The sequence below is a fragment of the Chelonia mydas genome, chromosome 3, assembly GCF_015237465.2.
Source record: "Chelonia mydas isolate rCheMyd1 chromosome 3, rCheMyd1.pri.v2, whole genome shotgun sequence".
NCBI lineage: Eukaryota > Metazoa > Chordata > Testudines > Cheloniidae > Chelonia > Chelonia mydas.
Genome location: NC_057851.1, coordinates 142,575,779 through 142,600,631, shown reverse-complemented (window position 1 = coordinate 142,600,631; position 24,853 = coordinate 142,575,779). Strand labels below are relative to the sequence as shown.

Below are 24,853 nucleotides of genomic sequence, written 5' to 3'. Positions count from 1 at the left end.
AATAATAAATCAAGTTTTTCCACAAGTGGGGCTCAGACACGTCATCCAGAAATAAAACATGCCTTCTCTGAATGATAATCACCAGCACTACTGAGGCTTTTGGTAATCCTATCCTTTTTGACAGCCTAATATGGAGAGGGACAGAAAGGAGAAGCCATGATTCTAATGTGAGTAGTTTTATTATTATTACTATTAATCTGTATTGAGGTAACATTAAAGGGTCCAATGAAGACTGTGGCTCAATCATTGTGCTAGGTTTTGTACAAACCCCACAGGAAACACAATTCTTGCCTACAGGAGTTTATAATCTAATTTGAAACAAGACACAACAAGTGAGTTTAACAAAAAACAGGTGGGAAAGGGGGAGGGAGGACAGAGGTAACAGTAATAAAATTATGTGGTTTCAGCAGTTCGTACGGTGAGTAAAGATCATATTTAGGAAATGTATAGGAAGGAGTGGCAGGATTTAGACATCACCTGGATGTGCATGTTTAGAGGGAAGGTGAAGCAAGTTCTCATCCAGATTACATGCCTGAACAACAGGGAAGATCATGGTGTCATCAACCGTGAAGGTAAGTATCACAGTAAGGACATGTATACTTGGAATTTGGGGTAGGGATATTGCATACCTAATTTCTGTGATTGCAGCATTCAGTGCTGGTAATCATAACTAAGGGTCATGTGTGGAATTCCAGTACAGGGTGCTCATATCAAAATATTACCATGTAAATAGTTACTTCATATTTCAAATGTCTCAACATCCCTCTGACTTACTTCTCTGTCCTAAATGTTGTTTGCAACATCAACCAATTCAGTATCATGCTGTTTATTCTCTCTTCAAGATCCTAAATGACAATGTTAACTATAAGATCCAAGCAATATTCAATTAGACACCATTCCCATCTAGAGCTGTTCAGAAAATATATAAAATCAATACAAAATCCATAGGAGGGAAAACCAATTTTTGTGTGTGAAAAATATCAATTTTGGAAACTGGGAGACTGCAGGGCAAGAAGACTGGAACAGAGAACCAATGGAACTGGGAGAAGGAGATGAGGGTGAAGGGGGGAGAGATTGGATGATGGGCAGATGGGAAGAACTGGACTGGCTGGGCAAAGAGACTGGGACGAGGAGCCAGGGAAGGGTCAGGGACACACCAAGCTTGGATGAGGAGACAGGGAAGGAGATTGGGACAGGGAATGTGGACTGGGGGAAGTGGAGGCCAGGATAGGGAAGAGTGAGAGATTGGCTGAGGAACTGGGGGAAGGAGGAACAGGGAATTGCTGGGCAAGGAGACAGAACTGGGATGTGGGATGAAGCCTGAGGAGTGGAGATTGGGAATCATGTTGCGATAATTGGGCCTACAAATTTACCCTAGTTATGAGTTCAACTGTAAAAACTGTGAAAGTTAATACAATGTCACAATAACCTATAACAACAAATGCTGATGTGAAAAGGTACAAAAGCAGGACAGAAAAACTGAATTAGTCCAAACAAAAAGGCCTCCTGATATAATTCAAAGACTGTGTTAAGATCATGCTTCGTAAACAAGAAAAGTGTGGAACCAGAAATCAATGAACCAAAACTTGTGTGTCAGAAACTAAGCCTAAATAGTGGAAAAGATAATGGGGATGAGCAATTCCACCCACTATTCCCTTAAGGAAAGACACTTTGGGAGAAAAATTGGCTACTGGAGCGAGCTTCACCATCATGGCTGCCAACCCCTACATCTCCTGGTACCCTGGGCCTTGTGCATCCTGATCCTAAAAAATGTCCTCACCAGAATGGGCCAGAGATAGGGACTCAGGTGACATCACTACCTCTGCTGGCTCCAGATGAATCCCAAACACCATCTGGGATGAAACAGGATTGGACTTTAACCACAACAGAAACAATAGCTCCAGCCCATCTCAACTAACATTTTCTCTTCCCCAAAAGGACAGTTATTACCAACTCAGATACCATCTAAACAGTCTATCAAACAAGAGCAACAAGGAGTCTGGTGGCACCTTAAAGACTAACAGATTTATTTGAGCATAAGCTTTCATGGGTAAAAACCCCACTTCTTCAGGGTTTTTACCTACGAAAGCTTATGCTCAAATAAATCTGTTGGTCTTTAAGGTGCCACCGGACTCCTTGTTGTTTTTGTGGATACAGACTAATACTGCTACTCCCTGATATCAAACAAGAGGTTTTTCTTTCTAAAAGCTCTCTCCAGCTAAAGGGAAAAGGAACAAGGGATGCTGTTAAAATGAAAGCCTTATTTAATACTTGACATTTCAAATGTGTTGTTTTTCCTTCTTTTCTTTATCTTTAATAACAAGCTAAAAGGATTTTTAGTTGTGTATTTGCCATGGTACTAAGTAGGCTGAGGTCTCTGTATACCAAACCCCGACCTTGTTTAACACTGTTTAATATTGGACTGTGACCGGGTTACATTAACACCTTTGGTCCATTTATTCCACCTAAATTAATACAGCAATGGCTAGGTGAGGAGGATGTGACTGGGATGAGGAGCCAGCGTGGAGAAGAGACAGAATGGATGCTGAGACAGGTTGGAGGGAACAAAGCAGAAGGGGTAAACCTGGGGGGATGGGGGACAGGCAGAAGAGTCTGTGCCCCCTAGAGAACACTGCTCACCAGAGCCTGAAATGGAAAGAATAGTTACTTACCCTACAGTAACTGTAGTTCTTTGCGATGTTGTCGTTGTGGAACCCACCATACGTACACATGTGTTTCATGCACGAGATCAAAGCCTATTGATAGCAGTGTCTGTCAGAGCTGCACATGTGCCCTGTGCCTCTTCATGCTCCCTTATGAGGGCATAAAGTGAAGAGTAGCTGTGACCCTCCCTCAGTTCCCTCATAATTCAAAGCCTGTGTTGCTGGGGATTCCAAACAGCAGGGACATAGGGTGGTTCATGGGAGCCACACTGACTACAACATCTTGAAGAGCCACAGTTACTGTAGATAAGTAACCATTCTTTCATCTTTAAGAACGTGCCACTGTGGAACCCACTATAAGGGACTGGCAAGCAGTATCACCTCAGAATCCAGGAATGAGGAGCTTTAGCAGCATTAGTGAAATAAAGACTGAAGTATTGCTTTTCTGAACTTGGCATCAGACTTAGCCACCATGTCAAGTGAATAATTTTTGACAAAAGTTTCCACTTTGCTGCTTTGCAGATCTGAGATATTGGCACATTTCTGAAGCAGGCCAAAGATGCTGCATGTACCATGAATGAGTGTGCCTTGACTGATAACAGGTGGAGGGAGATACATTATGTAATCCACTTAGAATAGCTGACGCTTTGACAAGCTGGATTTAGCCATAAAAAGATGAGGAGACAATCTAAAAGGTTTGGTCTTATCAAGGTATAGAGCAAGGTTGTGGAAACATCCAAACTATGCAGCCTTTTCTCTCATGGTGTCTTGTGTGGCTTTGGGGAAAAGACCAGTAGGTTAATCAACTGATTCAGGTGAAACTTTGAGACCAATTTAGGGATGAACTTAGGGTGCAGTCTCAGAACGCTCTTGTCCCTGTGAAAGAACATGTAAGGAGGTACATCCATAAGGGCACGGAGCTCATTGATTATTCAGGTCAAGGTAATAAAAGACTGCCATGAGAGCAAAGTGATGTACTGAACAATCCGATAGTGGCTTGAACAGAGGCCTCATAAGTTTTAGGAGGACAATGCTGAAATCCCACATAGGAGTCAGGTCTCTAACAGGTAGATAAGTATGCAGGAGGCCCTTGAAGAATCTCAGCACCATTGGATGGGAGAAGACCAAGTGTAATTGCATCAGAGAGTTACAACCTGATATTGCTGGAAATTTGGACTTTGACAGACCTAAAAGCCAGTCTGGCATGTTTCAAGTGCAGCATGTATTTGAGGATGTCTGTTATCAGGGCCTCTACTGTTTTCATATTATACTGGATTGCTCACAGGGAGAACCGCTTCCACTTGCAGGAGTAGGTATTCCTAGTAGATGGTTTCCTGCTCTATATGAGAACCTGGTGAGAACAGCTCCTGTCAGCATTGCTCAGTCAGCCAACATCCAAGGCACCAGGTGAAATGACTGCAGGTCTGGGTGCAATAACTGACATAGTTCTGAGATATCATGTCTGAAGATCAGGAGATGGAGGGGAATCCGAATGGATATTTGCAAGAGGTCTGATAGCCAAAACTATCTTGGTCAATAGGGAGCTATTAGGATCAATGTGGTACTATCTCATCTGACTTTGGATATTACCCTGGGTTTGAAGTAACTGGGAGAAAGGCATATAGGAGGGCTGGAGATCACTGTAGCAGGAAGGAGTCTGGTAAGTAACTTGAGCTCATGCCCCCTCTACAGCAGATGTTTAAGCCCTTAGTGTTGTCCTCTGCTCAAAAAGTTCTATTGTGGGAGCCCTCCCTGGCAAAATATCGGCTCTATGTTGGATATCTGCAGAGACCACTCATAGGTTAAGAAATCTGCCAAGTCATTTCTGGTTTTGGAAGGTGAAGAGCCAGTGGAGTTACACTGCGGTGAAGGCACCAGATCCATGACCTAATGGCTTCCTGGCAGAGAGAGAATGATTGAGAGCCCCTTGCTTGTTTATACAGTGCCTCGTGGATGTGTTGTCCATCAAGATCTGGACCTTGCAATTCTGCAGAAGAGGCAGAAACGCTATGCAGGCCAACTGGATGTCCCTGAGATCTAGGATGTTTGTATGCAGCTCCAGCTCATTCTGGGACAGGGCCCCCTGCATCTACAAATGGTTCAGGCAGGCACCTATAATGAGTGTCATTGCTGGGGAGGGGACAGAAGGGGACCCCCGTCATACTTTCTCTGAGTCTAGCCATTGAGCTAGTTCTGGTAAGACTTGGGGTGGGACTGCGACTTTCTTGGTTTTGTGATGCTTGAAAGGGGAGTACTCCAACCTCAGCCATAATTGTAAGGGCTGCAGGTGAAATCTGGCACGCAGCATCATGTACCTGCAAGTTGACATGTGACATAGCAATCTTAGACATTCATAGAATCATACAATATCAGGGTTGGAAGGGACCTCAGGAGGTCATTTAGTCCAACCCCATGCTCAAAGCAGGACCAATCCCCAACTAAATCATCCCAGCCAGGGCTTTGTCAAGCCTGACCTTAAAAATATCTAAGGAAGGAGATTCCACCACCTCCCTAGATAACGCATTCCAGTGTTTCACCACCCTCCTAGTGAAAAAGTTTTTCCTAATATCCAACCTAAACCACCTCCACTGCAACTTGAGCATTACTCCTTGTACTGTCATCAGCTACCACTGAGAACAGTCTAGATCCATCCTCTTTGGAACCCCCTTTCAGGTAGTTGAAAGCAGCTATCAAATCCCCCCTCATTCTTCTCTTCCGCAGACTAAACAATCCCAGTTCCCTCAGCCTCTCCTCATAAGTCATGTGTTCCAGTCCCCTAATCATTTTTGTTGCCCTCCGCTGGACTCTCTCCAATTTTTCCACATCCTTCTTGTAGTGTGGGGCCCAAAACTGGACACAGTACTCCAGATGAGGCCTCACCAATGTCGAATAGAGGGGAACAATCACGTCCCTCGATCTGCTGGCAATGCCCCTACTTATACATCCCAAAATGCCATTGGCCTTCTTGGCAACAAGGGCACACTGTTGACTCATAACCAGCTTCTCGTCCACTGTAAGCCCTAAGTACTTTTCTGCAGAACTGCTGCCGAGCCATTTGGTCCCTAGTCTGTAGCGGTGCATGGGATTCTTCCTTCCTAAGTGCAGGACTCTGCACTTGTCCTTGTTGAACCTCATCAGATTTCTTTTGACCCAATCCTCTAATTTGTCTAGGTCCCTCTGTATCTTATCCCTACCCTCCAGCGTATCTACCTCTCCTCACAGTTTAGTGTCATCTGCAACCTAGCTGAGGGTGCAATCCACACCATCCTCCATATCATTTATGAAGATATTGAACAAAACCGGCCCCAGGACCGACCCTTGGGGCACTCCACTTGATACCGGCTGCCACCTAGGTATGGAGCCATTGATCACTACCCGTTGAGCCCGACAATCTAGCCAACTTTCTATCCACCTTATAGTCCATTCATCCAGCCCATACTTCTTTAACTTGCTGGCAAGAATACTGTGGGAGACCGTGTCAAAAGCTTTGCTAAAGTCAAGGAACAACACATCCACCGCTTTCCCCTCATCCATAGAGCCAGTTATCTCGTCATAGAAGGCAATTAGATTAGTCAGGCATGACTTGCCCTTGGTGAATCCATGCTGACTGTTCCTGATCACTCTCCTCTCCTCTAAGTGCTTCAGAATTGATTCCTTGAGGACCTGCTCCATGATTTTTCCGGGGACTGAGGTGAGGCTGACTGGCCTGTAGTTCCCCGGATCCTCCTCCTTCCCTTTTTTAAAGATGGGCACTACATTAGCCTTTTTCCAGTCGTCCGGGACTTCCCCGGATCGCCATGAGTTTTCAAAGATAGTGGCCAATGGCTCTGCAATCACATCCGCCAACTCCTTTAGCACTCTCGGATGCAGTGCATCCAGCCCCATGGACTTGTGCTCGTCCAGCTTTTCTAAATAGTCCCAAACCACTTCTTTCTCCACAGAGAGCTGGTCACCTCCTCCCCATGCTGTGCTGCCCAGAGCAGTAGTCTGGGAGCTGACCTTGTTCGTGAAGACAGAGGCAAAAAAAAGCATTGAGTACATTAGCTTTTTCCACATCCTCTGTCACTAGGTTGCCTCCCTCATTCAGAGGGGCCCACACTTTCCTTGACTTTCTTCTTGTTGCTAACATACCTGAAGAAATCCTTCTTGTTACTCTTAACATCTCTTGCTAGCCGCAACTCCAGGTGTGATTTGGCCTTCCTGATTTCACTCTTTTATCCCCGAGCAATATTTTTATATTCTTCCCTGGTCATTTGTCCAATCTTCCACTTCTTGTAAGCTTCTTTTTTGTGTTCAAGATCAGCAAGGATTTCACTGTTAAGCCAAGCTGGTCGCCTGCCATATTTGCTATTCTTTCTACACATTGGGATGGTTTGTCCCTGTAACCTCAATAAGGATTCTTTAAAATACAGCCAGCTCTCCTGGACTCCTTTCCCCCTCATGTTATTCTCCCAGGGGATCCTGCCCATCAGTTCCCCGAGGGAGTCAAAGTCTGCTTTTCTGAAGTCTAGGGTCCGTATTCTGCTGCTCTCCTTTCTTCCCTGTGTCAGGATCCTGAACTCGACCACCTCATGGTCACTGCCTCCCAGGTTCCCATCCACTTTAGCTTCCCCTAGTAATTCTAGTAATTCATAGATTGCAATGCCAGAAGGTACGATTGTAGTCCTCTAGTCTGACCTCCTGTATACATCGTTATTGTCAGATTCGATTTTAGATCCTTCATCATTGACTGGAGAGATCAGAACCTGTGCTCTGGTAAAACATTTCTCACCAATGAGAGTTGATCACAGCTTCTATTAATACCATCATCTGTGACGCTTTAAGAGAGAATTTCTCATAGCTCACAAGGAGTCCTAGTTGAGAGACAAGGGAGAGGATATAATCCAGGGCTGCAGTGGCCACCTGCTGGGACCTGCCCCTGATCAGCCAGTCATTGAGATATGTGTAGGTGTGGGTTCCCTTTCTCCTTAAAGGCTCCTACTGCCTGGCATTTTGTGGTGTGGAGAGTCCAAACAGTGGAACCCTGTATTGATAATGGTTGGGCCTCACTGTGAATCTTAGTTAGTACCTGTGGGCTCAATGGATAGCTATATGGAACTATGCATCCTGCAAATCAAGAGCCATGAACCAGTCTTGAGCTTGGAGAGATAGACTGTAGGCATCGATGCTACAGGGCATATTGCCAAAACCAGGATTGGTACCAGAGATCTTTCTGCCACAGGATGCACCTTATCACCAGCCCTTGAGGCTCCACTCTTTATGCTCTCATGCAGGAGCACAAGGAGGCACAGGATGCTTGTGTGGACATTGCTTTTCAAAAGACCTCTATCTGGCACTCCTGAGGTGCATACCCACCTAGAGTGGTTTCCGTACTGACACATACCTACTCAAAAAACAACCCAAGACTCCCGAGTCATTCATCTGTGAAACCACTGACAATGACAAAGTATCCCATCCCCCTCTAGAGTTGTTCCATCGTAGATGATGACAACCTACTATTGCTATAATTACTCTGAGCTCAAGTGCCAGAAATTTGTATGGTGGATCTAAAGATTCCAACCCTGCTGATGACCCATGTGGGTGTCAATATGATGCCACATGATGGACTTTTTAAAAGTTTGCTTGTTTAAAAACCTAAGAAATTATACAAAAAACTACATTAAAAGAACATTAAGGTTGCAAAGTCAAGCACTCAAATATTAGGAAATGACAGAATTATGGTTGATTGTGCAACTTTGAAAATTTCCTGGTTTCGGGAGCTGCATCCTCTGGGTCATCCATTATCTTCGTGATTCAGAATGGCATCTTCCTATTTGATTATTGTCCTGTATTTAAGAGATCTTTAACTTGATGATTTATGCTTCTTTGTAACTATATATGATTACAATATCTTTAATCAACACTAGTTTGTTTGAAAGTCTAATCTGCTTAATTCACTGTATGCTGCAAGGAAAAAGCCCCATTTTAGATCATTTCTATTACTTACGTATGCATCTTGAAAGAGTAGGGTCTGGCACAAATCCCATTTTGCAGGTACATCTGTAGCTGCCCATGGTATTCAAACACTCACCATTAGGGCATACCCCTTGCAGCTGGCATTCATTAATATCTGTAAGGAAACAAAAATATTTATCAGTGGGAGAATGGAAATAACTGAACATTAATATTAATCAGTTTAGTCTTCATTTAGGGGTTATTCTGCTGTTTTACCTGCAAGACACTTTTATTCTGCAGCATCTACTACACTGGATCAAATTGTGTAGTTACATGTTGGTTAGAGTAATTTTTCTAACACTAGCAACATTTGACTTAGCATCTTTTATAGAATCACTGATAACACAAAAGAAGAAAAAATTATGTCCATGTCATTTTTTGAGTACCCACTCTGAACTTAAAAATGAAATTGCTTCCCCATGTTATGAACCCACATATTTACTTTCAATGCACATTGATAAAATCAAATTTTACTTGCAAGAAAACTTGTGGTTAACAAATTTAAAACTTACACATTTGAGAATTCACAATAGATGTGGTATATTTTATATGGGACAGAACATTGCTTGACTATTATATTATTATTTATTATTTGTATTACAATAGACTCTGACATCCTAAAATAGGGATTTAGTTCCAATTGTGCTGGAGGAGGGTATAAGCATAAAATAAAGGACAGTCTCTGGCCCAAACAGCTTACAAAATTTAATAGTGAAGAGATGTGGCAGGGAGTGTAGACCATAAAGGCGGGGGTGGGGAGGAACAAGGGTCCCAGTAGTGGGAACACAAGTTTGCATTATTAACAAACAGAAAGGACTGGAGATCAGACCAGAGAGTGTTTGAGGAGAAAGAAAAATACTGTCAAATATATATATATATGAAAATTATATATAATATATATATACACACACACACACCCAACCCAGTTTGTTCTCTTACCCTAATCTGGTGCTCACTTTCTAAATGTTCGTTCGTTATAGATGTTTACAAGGGAAGTTCAGTTAAAATAAATCTTCAAGTGTATACTGTTACAGCTAGAAAGTCTATGAAGTTTTATCCCCCCCAAAATAACTCAATTTATACATTTTCATTCATAGAAAATCAACCCACTATCACCAAACAGATGGAAAATATTTCACAGAGAGAAATCTATTGTATGCTACTTTATTTTGTTTGCCCCATTTCCTGAACTTACACACATCATAGCAAGCTATGACATACCCATTTAAGTACAGTGAAACCTGTCTTGAGTGACCATTAGAAAACTAGCAAAAATCAGTTGCTTAATAAAGGTGGAGTAAAACTATGCTCAGTGCATTGGTGATACTATGGGACAAGAAACCTTTTAGAAAAGGTTGCCTACCAAAGGTGGTCTCTAACACAGGTTTCACTGTATTACTGGTGTTAATGACTGGGGGGTACGTGGCTTATGTTTCCTCTAAAATTCACAGATATACCAACATGTTTTCTTCAAAATCATCCAGCCTGTACTCTGTTCCATAAATTATTCTTTTATAGGATGTTGTCATGACCATATCTCAAATAAAACTCTTCCCAGATGAACCATCCTTGCTCTTCAATATCTAAAAATACCTCTCATCAATCAATAAGCAAATAGAGACATCCAGTTCCCTTGTACCAATGGTATTCTATTAAATTTAGGCATTTCTCCTAAGATACATGTAGTATATAAATGCTGATATTGGCTGCCTCTCCCTTCATTTGAAACTGAGGTCAGTGACACCAGCATTCCTTCCATTTAATTTGCTTTTTATTTTTAATTTTAACTTTAATGTGCATGTTCTGATGCATCAGCATAACTCAGTTCTTGTATGTTTTTCATGTCTCTCTTCCAGCTCTTTTGTTTCTGGCTAAGCTCGTCAGAGAACCATTGTGTAGATATATGGTACTGCATTACAGAGTTCTATCTAGGGATTCAACAGGAAGCATCCACAAACTGATAACAAACCTTAAATGTTTTAAAAGAAACTGATGGGCATGTTAGAATGATTTTTACTTATGCGCTTTGGGCAAAAGTCCTTGCAAGATTTCCTATTCACTGCATATTAATTCACCTTGTGGTAAATGGCCACCTACCTAAAACATTTCCAGCCACCCGCAGACCTGTCCAGCTGTGTAAATTAAACTGAAATCAACCTGTTAAGGCAGCTGGAAAAGGAATCTGGCTCAAGATTAAGTGCTTCTTCTTCTTCTTCTTTTTTTTTTTTTAAAGTCAAGAATGTTACTTAAAAATGACTAAACTTATAAATTGTGTTTATTTGCTCTTCCCCCTCCTCTTTTTTTAAAATAAAAATTAGAGAAATGTATACTTGAAAATTGTCCGAATGGTCTTTTTATTGTCCAGAATTATAAATAAGTGAATGTTTGTGAAGTGGTTTGAAGTGTAAAACACTACATAAACGTTAAGTATTATAATTTTGTTAAACAGCCACATTATAACGGCCACAAAATTGGAGTCCTAGTGGCCAATATGAACACTGTAATTTGCTCCAAGAAAACTCTAAAAATCAGAATATACTTAAAAGGATACTTTTCAGTGAACAAAATTCAACTGAACAAGCTGTCTGCCATAACACTTACTTTCAACATTTTCGTCTGGAATTTAACTCTGACCAATTCTTACTTATAAACTCCACAGAATCCCTTGTGGAAGGAGAATGAGACGGGGCCCTGAGATGGAAACCAAAATGGAAGGACTTCTGTGGCTTGCATAGCAAAAAGAAAGAATAAAAAAGGGTGATGGAGTTAGGAGGAGGTCAAAATCTTCAGTGGGCGCATCCTTCCAGCTAAGGAAATATCTTCTGGAGTTTTGTATTATCCATTGTAAAAATCTATAGATAACTGGATTTAATCAGATTTTATGGAGTCTACCTCAGTTTTCTCTTTTCAGAGAAAGTAGAGTCAGAGACATAGTAGACCCTCATTAATTTGCACTAATGCTGGGGCCCAAATTGTGAGAAGCCTTTGCGTGGTTGTACAGGGTGGAGAGTCAATCAAGGAGCTTCCCTCTCCCCCCACCTCCCAACATCTTGTATGGCTGTGTAGGGACCATTCATAATAGCAGTCTCTGAGGACCAGGGAGCTCAGGGATTGCTCATTCATTGCTTCTTCCCTCATACAGGGACCAGGATAATGGAAAAGGAACAGAGAAGAAACTGGATTATTGCTGTAGCATGGCCAATGTATGGGTATGGTTGGGCAGACACATGACAATCTCCTCCATCTGTGTGCAAGCAGCATACCTGGGGAGAGATTGTGCCTACTCAATTAAAAGCCATAATCCAGTCTGAGCAGACCAAATGCAAACAAGTGCGTTTTGCAAACTAACCAGTACAGTAGATAGTAAATCTGCAAGTGTGGAGGGTCCCTCAACTGTCAGAACCAGCATAGCTTGCACCCCTGGAGTGGTCCAGAGTCCTGATCCACGTGAGTCACGGTTGGGTTAGGGATTCACTGATATGCTGATCCTGTCATCCTCCCCCTCAGCAGGTTATCGGAAGGTTGGTGCATGAGGGTGCAGAGTGGCTTCTCTAGCTACTGGGCTAAAGCAGAGGCTCTGAACCTTTCCAGACTACTGTACCCCTTTCAAGAGTTTGATTTGTGTTGTGTACCCCATAGTTTCACCTCACTTAAAGACTACTTGCTTACAAAATCAGACATCAAAATACAAAAATGTCACAGCACACTATTACTAAAAAATTGCTTACTTTCACATTTTTACCATATAATTATAAAATAAACCAATTTGAATATAAATACTATACTTACATTACAGCATATCGTATACAGGGCAGTATAAACACATCATTGTAGGTATGAAATTTTAGTTTGTACTGACTTTGCTAATGCTTTTTATGTAGTCTATTGTAAAACTAGGCAAATATCTAGATGAGCTGATGTACTCCCAGAACACCTCTGCGTACCTCCAAGGGTACGTGTACCCCTGGTTAAGAACCACTGGGCTAAACTAGGTTTTCTAGAGTCACTCTGCAGGTATTCTGTAATCTGTAGGGGAGGATTTTTTCCCCCTGCCCATTTTCCCAGCTACTTTATTAGCTGGAAAATATGGAGTCATCAAGGCAGATTCTCTGATGGTGTAAACGGTCATAACTCACATACACATTTCAAAGTAAGAAAAAGAAACCCCTGTCAATTTGGTCCTCTTGCCTTGCTGGCTTTAATTTTTCAAAAGACTACCACAAAGCCACTGAATGATTGAAAACTGTAGGGCTTTGAGGCCTGTTTCTTAATCTTGAATAGTGTGCTTCTTGAAGCACAAAAAGAATAATAGGAAAGGGAAGTAAAATATTACCCATTTTGTAAAAAAGTGCTAGTGTCATTGACTGTCCCTCAGGAAGAAAAAAAATTGTCGCTGCATTTATAGGTGGATGTTTTTATGTTCTGATCCTCATGAACTGTTATACTCTAATCCAGGCATTTATTTTGTTTTACTTAAAACAAAAATGATGTGAGAAATCTATGTATGGAATTTCTTTTATTATTAATGATTATGCTACTATTGTAAAATATTATTTTTTTGTTCTTTTTGCTGCTTTAATTTATATATGTTTACAATTCCTCAGTAAAGAACATTTGGAAAAAGCATTAGAATTACAGTTGGCAGAGCAAATAATTTGGATCAAATGTTCAGTGAAACTATGCCGTTTTACATCAGTTGAGCATCTGGCCCTTTGTCATTACTGTCCAGATTACTACATGTGCACAACACATGGAACTTGTTCCTAACACACTGAAGTTCTAGCTGTTAGTTATTTGTGGCTACTTTGTCCACCACTATGAATTTATAGCACAAACTTCCAGGAATTAAAAATAAATTTTTAACAACAAAAGATAGCATACAACACCTTGCCACAGATTTTATAGGACTACTGGGTATAAGGTCAAAGTGCTACTAGAAAATACAATGTGTTAATGACTCACTTTGCAGCTGAATTTCCTGGAGAAAACAGGCTAAAATAAACAGTCATTTCCTATCTGAATGTTTGCCCACTCATGTAAAGGGTATGACTATAAATGAAAAAGGTGACTTTAATGCTGTAATACAAAAATTGTAGGAAGGAGATGTGGGGTTGACAGCAGGTGATCTTAGTTTAGATGGAAATATAGCTCCTATACTATAGGTTAATATTATTACACTGTGTAGTTTGTATCTGTAATAAAAAATATACGGTAAAATCATATTAAAAATTGTTTTGCAAAATGAAATTTTAAATGAGCATTTCCCTACAAAAACATACTAAAAGTTGGTAAAACAAACCTGAACTAATTACACCTGCTATATAATGAACTATGGGCCAAATCATCTCTTTTGAGTGTAGTAGTGCTGGGGATGAAAGTTGCAGAAAACCTGCTAAAATGGCCATATATTTTTTGGAAGGTGACTTCTTACCTAACCCAGCAAATTCTGGACGCTATCAGAAATAAATCATTATGACAATGATTATGATTAAATAATAAATACATTGTAACAACCAGCAAGAAGAAGGTTGTGATATGTATGTTGTCTTGTAAAGGAGAGTGGAATTTGGCCCATAAACTGTCTGAGACTGGGGATGAGGGTTTCATTATAATTTTAAAAATAGGATTTACCAACAATAATTAGCACTTGTAGAATGTTTTTTGTCTTTACTTGCATTAACTAATTAATACTAGAGATTGGGAGATACTGAAAAAAAAAATCAACAAATATTGGCTTGAATTTAAAAATGAATTGGAATTTGCAATGCTTGTGCCTTTTTTCTGTTTGTTTTCTGTTAATATTCAAGCAATCAAGTTTTATTCACAAAAACGATCATGCAGAGCCCATTCTAAGCTCACATACACAAGTATCTGCATTGGAAGTGGAATATTTTATATGGGATAGGACAATTGCTGGCACAGAAAGAAGACAGTGTTTCAAAAAATCCCTTGCTAGAGTCCTGGTACATAGGCAATTAAAAGAATCTGACAAGGAACTGACCACACCTTTTCAGCCACAGTTACACATGCACATACAGAACTACTTGGTGTGAATGTAACAACAGAAAATTAAATTTTATTAGCTCATATGCAGCCAGCAAATCTCACAGTGATCTAATTTTTCCAGGAATTATGATTCTAGGAAGGACTGTAATAGTCCAGAAAGGGAAAGGTTTAAAATTTTCTAAAATTACCTAATCCTCTTTTTCTGCTACTTATCTCTAACTGGCTACTTCTCCCTTAGAGATTCAAAGGTCCAGTACCTTCTCCTGTTTATAACAGGTAGGCTCATTCAGTAACATAACAGAAACAATATCATGTGACTTATGTGACCAACCAATACATCTCGTATTTTGATTGTTGAGACCCAAATGCTCATAGCAAACTGTTTGCAATCAATTCATAAAGTAAAAAAATGAGAAAAAAGGTAAAAATATGCTAAATCAATAAGAATAATGAATAAATCTGAGGAGCCTATGATCTACTTGTTGACATTCTGAAAGCAGAGGAAGAGGATGAGATTTTCAAATACATAATTTGCTGTGAATCATTTGCTTGGCTATATTATGCACACTGTATGGTGTGAATTTTTGGGGCTAAGAGTACAAATTATAAGCAAATTTGATTTTAAAAATAAACACAGCAACTTTGATGTAGAAAGTCTGAGAGATGGGGCCAAATTCTGTTCTTGGTAACTCCAAATTTAATGCAAAGTCACTACAGTGGCTGTATCTCACATTTTGGGGTGCAATCCAGACAAGTAAGGTGTTGTGTCACGACCTGCGCTGTCACCCTGGGTGCCTTAAATGCTCTGCTGCTGTGGCTCATAGCCCAGACACCAACAGCCAGCGGACAAGCATGCAATATCCTAAGTGTCTGTGCAGCTCTGGTTCAATGCTTCTGATGCTGAGCAGCCTGCCACAACACAACAGACCCCCACAGTTTCCAGCAGCTTTGGTTACACCTGGCAAGATGGCCTCAGCACACTTCCAGTCCTGAATTCCCCCAAAACATCTGCCCTGAAGCGTCCAGCCCTTTTCTGGGCCACTCAGATAAATGGTCCTTTAAAGAGACAATACTCAGCAGTTTGCCACAATAACTAGAGATAACAATTACTTCAATGCAAACATAGCATTTAGATTAGATTTGGTTTAGATTAAATGTATAACATGTTTACTAACAAGAGGACAGGGGTTAAGTGATACCAAGTAGAAGGAATAACATTAGCAAGGGTTACACACAAACAAAAGTAAACATATACTTTCTAATGGCTAAGACCCAACTTAACAAGCTACAGTCTTTGTTCAAGGTAGTTTCCTCACCAATCTTCCATTCTTCTCACTGGTCTGGATTTCACCCCAAAATGTGACACCCTGCTCTGCTCTGGCTCTTGAACACTCGCTTTGTGAGTATACAAGGCTGCAAAGCCGGCAATTTCCTCCCCTCTCCCAGAGGCATGGACAGGACCAGGAAGGGGCAGTTGCTAGAAGGGAGGATTCTTGGCCAGAATACACTGTGCTCCGGCTGTAGTGGGCTGCTTCAATGGCCCTTTATGTAAATTAAAGTAGGCCCTGGGCCTGCACTAGCTTAAGTTGAAGGCCACTGCAGTTCTTCACTGCCTCTGAATCTGGGAGGCCCAGAATTGGCATAAAGCCACCTTTGGTCCTTCTCCACCCCTCTTCTGGGCTGTGCGATGCTCAGCTCAACCACAGCTCCGAATAAAGGTGATTGACTGCAATGGAATTACTCCAGGTTGACTCCAGTGTAACTGACATCAGAATTTAGCCCATTTTCTCCCTTTTTCCCCCAACAGTAAAGTATTCCAAAGATTAATAGCCAATTCTAGGGAGAATTCCAGTGCATACTCTAATGAGATATGCATTTGCCATTTATGTATTGCTGAAAATATATGCTTTGGTTGGTTACTGTTAAATATGCGGAGTGATATACTTTTGGTAAAGCTATTATGCATCATTAATTCACCTACAAACTGCAGTATTTTTACCCTAATAACTCAGCCAACAAAATATGAAAACTCAGCACAACCTACTGGTTATCAATGCCATCTACAGTTTAAGACAAATCAAAGGAGGCCTGTGAACTAGTCACTGGAGGAAATCCTGGTCTCCATTACAGCCTCTATTCTACTCCACTGGCCTAATTGGCCAGCTAAGTGTTGATCTGTTCCGGATAACCCCGGGCAACCTTGAGCTGGCCTAACCAGCTCTGCATCACATCCCCTTTGCTGTCTCCAGCACAAGGAAGTATCAGGGGAAGGGAGCATGGCTGCAGTACCTCTGTGTTTTGGCTATCCCAACAACTGTAATGGTCCTTTTGGGACCATTACAGTTGGGTGGGACCAGGATTGGCATGAACAGCTGTCTAAGCTCAGAACAGGAAAAGCAAAAAAGTGGTGTAAAGCCACCCTTCTCCCACCCCCACTGTGGTGTACTGAAAACTGCGTTAAAATTGCAAACCAACACTTTAAATTCTCAAAGGTTTTTTTAGGTTTGCTTACAGCTAGGGAGCTCTATAGGGAAGCATGTGACCAGCTCTAGCAACAGTCAATCTGCAAAGATTCAGCCTAGAGCAAGGTGGAATGAGTGTGCCTCTCTGCTTTAGGGAGCAGCCTGCTTTCTCTCTGTCTGCCCTTGGTTCTTGTATGCTAAGATTCTGGATTTTAAGAAACAGTCTTGCTGTAACCTTCCAAAAAGAGTATTATGTTTTTATCTGAATTCCCTGTTCATATTCCATGAACATAATATCCACACTACAGCTTGTTAAGACACAAGGCCACTGTCTTTACTCTTTTGGGATGTTGATTTAGGTTCATATTTGATCATAAACTCAAGACAGAATTTGAAAAATTTGTAAAATGAAATCTGCATCTTCCTCTCCATCCTTAATGGAACATAATTTATGCTCACTGAATCAACACTGCTTGACACATTACCAGAATTTAAAAAAATGTCTAGAACAATGCGCATTTGTCAATGTATTCAGGTCAAAGCCACAGCCTTGTGACAGCATACTATTTAAATCCATGTGTTGATTTTAAAGAAAACATTTTAGGCTCAACAAAAACAGAGAGAGATCACTACATGCATTTTGAACAATGTAATTATAAACAAAAATTAATCCTTTAGCACAGTGTTCAGAGATCTTATTTTTCTAAAAGATGTCACTGGCTACCAGCCATTTAAAGAATGAAACCAAATTTCTTTTTGAAGGAGCAGTGGTAAACTCAGTGGCTGTATTAGCGGTCATTTTTGTGTTAACATAGAGCCTCAGAAATTTCAAAAAATTAATAATGTCAGCAGCCCACTTTATCTACATTTCTATCAAAATGCTTCCCCCAATTTTTTAAAAATTTAAGCACAAAAGAATAAAAAAAAATATCTTAGACACTGTATTAAAAAACTTCCTGAAATGACCTAACAGTCTTTACAGTTTTGTAACATAACTCTCTTTTTGTATTGTAAGATATTTCATATTCCATTCAGTAAGTGATTTATTGGGAAACATGTGAAGAAATTCCTCCACAAAATGTAATGGACATTTTAGATTCACATATTCGTGTTTATATCTATATATATATATAGATATATACACACACACACATATACACACACACACACTCTCTCTCTCTCTCAACAGCAGCTGTAATTCTTCAAGAATAAAGCCTCTGTTGACCCATGTTCTGGGATGCATGAGTTCATAGTACCATTGAGACAGATGTCTAGAAATCAGGATAGTTGTGTCTGCTCAAGAAGTTGACACTAGGATGGAGAGGTCTTAGGCTAGTCACAAAGGTGGCAGATGCCAGTAAGCATAGAAGGATGATTTGAACAGATTTCTGAGGCTGTTATGGAGGATGGAAAATAGAATCTCTTAAATACTGAACTTTGTCAGAAAGAAGGCAGATGTCTTTAACGAACTGAAACTTTCCCAAATAAAGGCTAGTTTTTTGGATATGAATCAGAGTGGATTTTTCTAGTTTTATCCTTACCCCTGAAAATTTAAAGAGAGAATATATGACTTAAAAAGAGGCTCTGACTCCTTGAGAACATGGTGCTCTCTCCAACTGTCCAGATAAGGGCAACAGCCATTCCAAGAAAATGGGGCTAACAGAGTAGTGGAAGCAAAAATAGTGCTATACTGCCTCTGGGATCTTCCACTTTGATATTTGGGAGGAAGCCACTGTTGGACTGAAAGTGACCTCAGGAGCACTGCCTTTGAAAGTGAAGCAAGACAGATAAAAGATGCTTTCTTGAATGGAATCTGAGATAGACCTACTGACCCAGTGGATTCCTCTCTTTCCCTTTCTCAAAGACCTCATCTATTTCCATCTAAAGACGTTCAAGATTTTAAATTCTCAGTTCTCACTCGAACATCCAAAGAGAGTCCCACGACTTCAGCCCAAAATGTCTCTTCTAACCGAGTGAAGTGGCACTGCATTTGTTTCAGAATCTGAAACGTCATACAATGCTTAATGGATATCACAAAATACTTTGACCTTCAGAATCAAATAATTTGCCTGATTCAGCAAAGCACTTCTATAAGTATTGACTTTTAGGCATATGATTATGTCACACTGACATCAGTTAGACTTAAACACAAGCTTTGCTGAAATGGAGCCTAAATCTCTTGTGAAAGATGGTTCAGCACATGTTCTCTCAAATATTTAAGTAATTCAAGAGAGGACCAGCTAGTAGTTCTCAATTCTTAGGGCTATAATGGCTGAGGAAGAAGCTTTCTTCTTCAAGTTATTGATTTTTTTTTGGCAGCATCTTAAAGCATTACTCAGGAAACTGAGCTTTGGTCATTACCACTGCAGCTCAGACAAATAGTGAACCAGGGTTTGGATGTGAGGAAAAAATATTTAAAACCTCTTTACTAGTACCCGATGAAGCCACAGGAAGGATTGATCTAGGAGTAAGCCATAACATCTGGTAAATTCTAAGCCTTTATTTATTGGATGTGTAATTTTTCCTTTATGATGGGATTCCAAAATACACAGTAATTTGTGAGTTTTGTCTTGGACAAAATGTGCTTCCAAACCAAAGGCTGTGCCATTCCAGGTAGTAATTGTAGACTGGGACTGGGGAAGCCAAATGGACCACTGAGTATAAAAGGGAAACATGCAAGTGCCTTAGGCAGTGACAGTCAAGACACCAGGAAGGCTCCCTGAAATGTCTGTCCTTGAAACGGAACGTACAGAAAGTCTGTTGTGCCCTAGAAGCCCAACAGCTCACAGGATGAACATCTGGGTTCTTTCGCAGCTGGAACAAAAGCAAGCTAAGTGGCTCTCAGATCTGGGGAAACTAGATCCCCCAAAGGAGAGCAAGTCCAAGGAAGAGCAATAGGGGATCAAGGGGAGCCAGCCAAGCAGTTAACACTGAGTCAGGTGCAAGAAAGGACCTAAAACTCCCCCCACCATAAGAAAAGACAAGGAACCAACAAGATGACCTTGCTGCCAGAAGGCTCAGAGAGATTCGAGAACCAGAGATGCTCCCTCCAACAAAACTAAGGATTAGGGGAGTGAAGAAGTCCCCTCAGTCCTTGATTTCAAAACTGATTCACTCTACAGCTCCATGGACTGCTCCATTAAAATGGCACCATGGCAGTGTTGCCAACTCTCATGATTTTATCATGAGTTTCATGTTACTTGGTGCTCTTCTTAAAACTTCAGCTGCTGCAATCAAGAGACTGCATAAGAATCTGCTTTCATTTAAAAAAGTAAGCTTCTCTCCCTCATAGTTACAAAGAAAAGCTTGAAAACATGAAGCAAATGCACCCTTAAAGGAGCAGAAACCAGAAGGCAAATAAAAGAATTAAAAAATTATTATTTTAAAAAACTTCATGATATTGGGGGCCTGACTCATGAGTTTTGAATACATGATTTTCCTCTGCTTTAGAACTCCACTCTGACTGAAAATTGGGTGAGTCCTCCTGCATCCTCTTCTTTCTCTTTTTTCCAAACTTTTGAAAGAGTTCCCAATGACTCAGCATAGGTTAGTCTGTTAGGATCAGAGATCATCATCAGATCTATGCAGTATGGACTGAACAAGCCTTTAGACTTGGAACCTGAAGCCCTCAATGAAACCAAGAAGCACACAGATTGAAAGTCCAGAGCTGATACATTGCCAATGCCTCCTCCATGAGTCTCCCTATGCAGTGGTGCCCAACCTTACTACACAGGAGGGTCACACAAATCTAAGCACAACTTTGTGTGGGCCAAACAGATTCTACATATTTTAAAAAGATTTAAAGTCACCTGTATGGATTTATATTTTAAGTTCAGCTTGTTTCGTATGTATTTAGATAGGCTGTTTCTATTTATGGTATTGTCTATTTAAAAACAAAGAAATCAGTGAATAAAACGTGTATCAGAATGATAGAAAACAGGGGAAAAAACAGTAAAGAACACATCGGCCTCTCCCAAATCAAAATAAAGAGCTGCCCAGAGTTGACAGCCTGAGCCCCGCCTCCCAGAGCTGATACCAGGAGCCCTGCCATGTGGCGCAGACAGCCCTAGACCCACAGTATGGGGCTGACAGCCTGAGCCCCGCCATGGGCCTTATGAAATGCTCTGGTGGGCTGTGCCACGGACCATAGGTTGAGCACCCCTGACCTATTGTATCAGGCTCTGGGAGTTAAGGTAGCACAATCAAATCACTTTCTGGACAATTGTCCTTCCCCCAAACAGTACAAGTAACCTGACATGCTAGTTGGATACTAATATGTTGGTCTCATCGGAGGCATATCTTATGAAGCCCATTATTTTCCCATGTTTGGCAGCAAAGGGTGGGATCACAAACTAAATATGAGTCAACAATGCAACACTGTTGTAAAAAAAGCAAACTTTTTCTGGGATGCATTAGCAAGAGTGTTGCAAGCAAGACAAGAAGGAACTCTTCAACTCTACACAGCACTGATAAGGCCATGCTGTAGTATTGTGTCCAGTTCTGAGAGCCACTTCGGAAAGATGCGGACAAACTAGAGAAAGTCCAGAGGAGAGCAACAAAAACGATAAAAGGAGCTAGAAAACATGACCTGCAAGGAAAGATTGAAAAAACTGGGTTTCTTTCATCTGGAGAAGAGAAGACTGAGGGAGGACATGGTAACAATCTTCAAGTATTTGTAAAAGGTTGTTATAAAGAGGAGCGTGATAAAGTGTCCTCCTTATCCACGGAGGACTGGACAACAAGTAATGAGCTTAAATTGCAGCAAGGGAGATTTACGTTAGACATTAGGAAAAACTTCCAAACTGTAAGGGTAGTTAAGCACTGAAACACAAGGGAGGTAGGTGAATCTTCGTCACTGGAGGTTTTTAAGAACAGGTTAAACAAACACCTGTCAGGGATGGTCTAGATCAGTGTTTCCCAAACTTTTTTGGCCACGGAACACTTTTTAGCCTATTACAGAACACTTATAATATTATTTTGTAGTCGTCTGGTTTTCAAATAAAAAAATGCATTATTTATGCTCAAATATATTTTATTTTATAAAACAAAGCAAAAATACAAATTTAAAATAACTTGAACTAACAATTTCTAACTGGAAAGCACGTATAAAGTAGCACAAAAATCAAGTGCAAGAGTCAAAATTAAAAACAGTGTTCTACTTAAAAAAAACCTGTTTTTATACATACACAAACACCAAACAAATTAGATTTTTACTAGGAAAATCTATTTTTATAAACAGAAATACAAATTTGGATTTAATGGGATTGGTGTTTCTGCATTTTTCTATCACAAATTCGCTTAAGATTAGGAATAATACCGGGAAAAGAGTTTTACATTAAATTATAGTCATTCAAAAAGAGTTGTAAGCTACGCTTCAAATATGCCAAATTTAAAATTAAAAAAATTTAAAGACGCTTTTTTTTTTTAATTACGATTCTTTCACAGAACACCTATTCACATCATACGGAACACAGTTTGGGAAACGCTGATGTAGATAATATTTAGTACTGCCTCAGAGCAGGGGACTGGACTAGATGACCTATTGAGGTTCCTTCCAGCCCTACATTTCTATGATCATATGATTCTATGCTGGTCCAAGGTGAAAACCCTAACCAAAGGAGATGGATTAGAACTTGTACAGATCTGAAACTAGGACTGAGCCCCAAACAGAAGATCAGAGGGGTAACCGTGTTAGTCTGTACCTGAGTCACTCCATGCATCTGAAGAAGTGGGTTTTTTACCCATGAAAGCTTATGCCCAAATAAATCTGTTAGTCTTTCAGGTGCCACCAGACTCCTCATTGTTTTTCCGAACAGAAGAGTGCACTAAGAACAAACTACACTAAATAGTAATTACCCTAGCTGGAAAATAAAAGAGAAAACATGGAAAAAATCCCAAATTATGGAGAGAAAATAATGAAGGACACTTGTAGGGCAAGGGAACAAAGGCTCCGATACTCAAAGCCAGTGGCCAGAAAGGAACTGAAAAGCATTGTGGTCCTCTTTTTATAAACTCTGATGCAAACTTTTCATGCCAGGGGACACAAACTCTCCTGCTTTCTACAAGGTTCCAGGACCACAGCACTATGGGAACAGGTACCCCTGGTAGGGACCTCCACAGTCAGTTCTCAGAGCAGAACCACATCCTAGTTCTAAATTCTGAACATGAAGTGTATTTACTGCACTTAACCCAACAAGTAATTAAGCTGAATGAAAAATGTTTATTCACATTTATTACAAAGGGTTTTATTTACTTCTCAACAATAGACTCATACATTTAAACTCTTTTAGAGTGTTAATCTTAAACAAAATAAATCTTCTATATCAGTTACATGAAAATTAGAATTTGTCAAAGTACCACATAATTTCTTAGAGGTTTCTTAATCAGAAGTTTCTTAATTAGAAGTTACTCATAAGTCAATTGTTAAATGTTATTTAGTAGTTATTGCCCTGACAGAAGTGTGCATATATTAAATTACCTAACATATGTGACAACTCATTCTATAAATTAACTAAGTGTGGAATATTTAATTTAGGGCTCATTTGTGGAACTCTTAGTCATGCTAGTGAGCACTTACTTGGCTATATTGGGACTATTCATTTAAGTTTTCTCCAAATGTTAGTAAGGGTTGACAGTTGGGCTCTTATTTTTTATTGTCTTTAGGAACATCAATTATGATTGTAAATGCTAATGAAATTTAAAATATTGTTCCCACGTGACACAGCAAGGTTGTTAATTTCTCTCATCTCCCCAACTATATGAAATGTATGCTATTTGCATCTTACAACCTCCATTATGTTTGATTACTTGAATAATAAAACAATCCTGCTGGCAACTTAATACACACTGACAGGATTAAAGAAAACAGCTTTAGTTGCTAATGTAGGTATTGTAATATAATTGAAAAATGTTTATTAACAGTCTCAGTTGTCATTCTAAGGAATAGTCAGTTGATCTCTATCAGCAAACACAGCTGCAAAAATTAACCCAAATCCTTCTGTGCCAGCAAGATGGGACTTACTGTAGCAAAGGTATCTAGAGCCACAGTTCTCAAACACACAATGGTCCAGGTATGGGAAGAGGATGACGCCCTGCCTGCACAGGTATGCAGCAACTACTGCCAGAGTTTTGGAGAATACTCTGGGTACTGTAGAGAGTCCGAATGATAGCACTCTGTATTGGAAATGACAGGTTTCAGAGTAGCAGCCGTGTTAGTCTGTATTCGCAAAAAGAAAAGGAGTACTTGTGGCACCTTAGAGACTAACCAATTTATTTGAGCATAAGCTTTCGTGAGCTACAGCTCACTTCATCGGATGCAAATTGGAAATGGTCATGTCTCACTGTGAATCAAAGGAACTATCTGTGGGATGCATGTATTGTGATATGAAATTATGCATTTTGTAGGTCGAGGGATGAAAATCAGTCCCCTTGTTCCAGCACCGGTATTATGGTGCCTAGAGTGACCATCTTGAATTTTTGGGAGCATACAAATTTGTTGAGTTTTTTGAGGTCTAATATTGGGCGCCAACCTCCGTTTTTCTTTTGTGTCAGAAAGTAGTGGGAATAGAATCCCCTCCCTCAGCGATGAGTGGGAACTAGTTCCACAGCTCCTAGGAGGAGGAGGTGTTGTATCTCCTGCCTCAGAAGGTGCTCGTGGGAGGGGTCCCTGAAGAGGGACAGGGAGGTGGGTTGGGTAGGAGGGCGGGTGATGAATGGGACGGAGTAGCC

General features: G+C 40.4%; 1 protein-coding gene across 10 annotated transcripts in view; it reads right to left on the bottom strand.

The window, feature by feature from the left end:
- Nucleotides 1-24,853, bottom strand: part of LTBP1 (latent transforming growth factor beta binding protein 1) — a 361,660-nt gene that overhangs the window by 133,541 nt on the left and 203,266 nt on the right. For all 10 annotated transcript variants that reach the window (XM_037895450.2, XM_027833839.3, XM_043543429.1 and 7 more), the window contains one exon: nucleotides 8,650-8,772. In XM_037895450.2, the coding sequence (XP_037751378.1) occupies nucleotides 8,650-8,772 (123 nt within the window). The remainder of the gene's footprint in view (nucleotides 1-8,649; nucleotides 8,773-24,853) is intronic.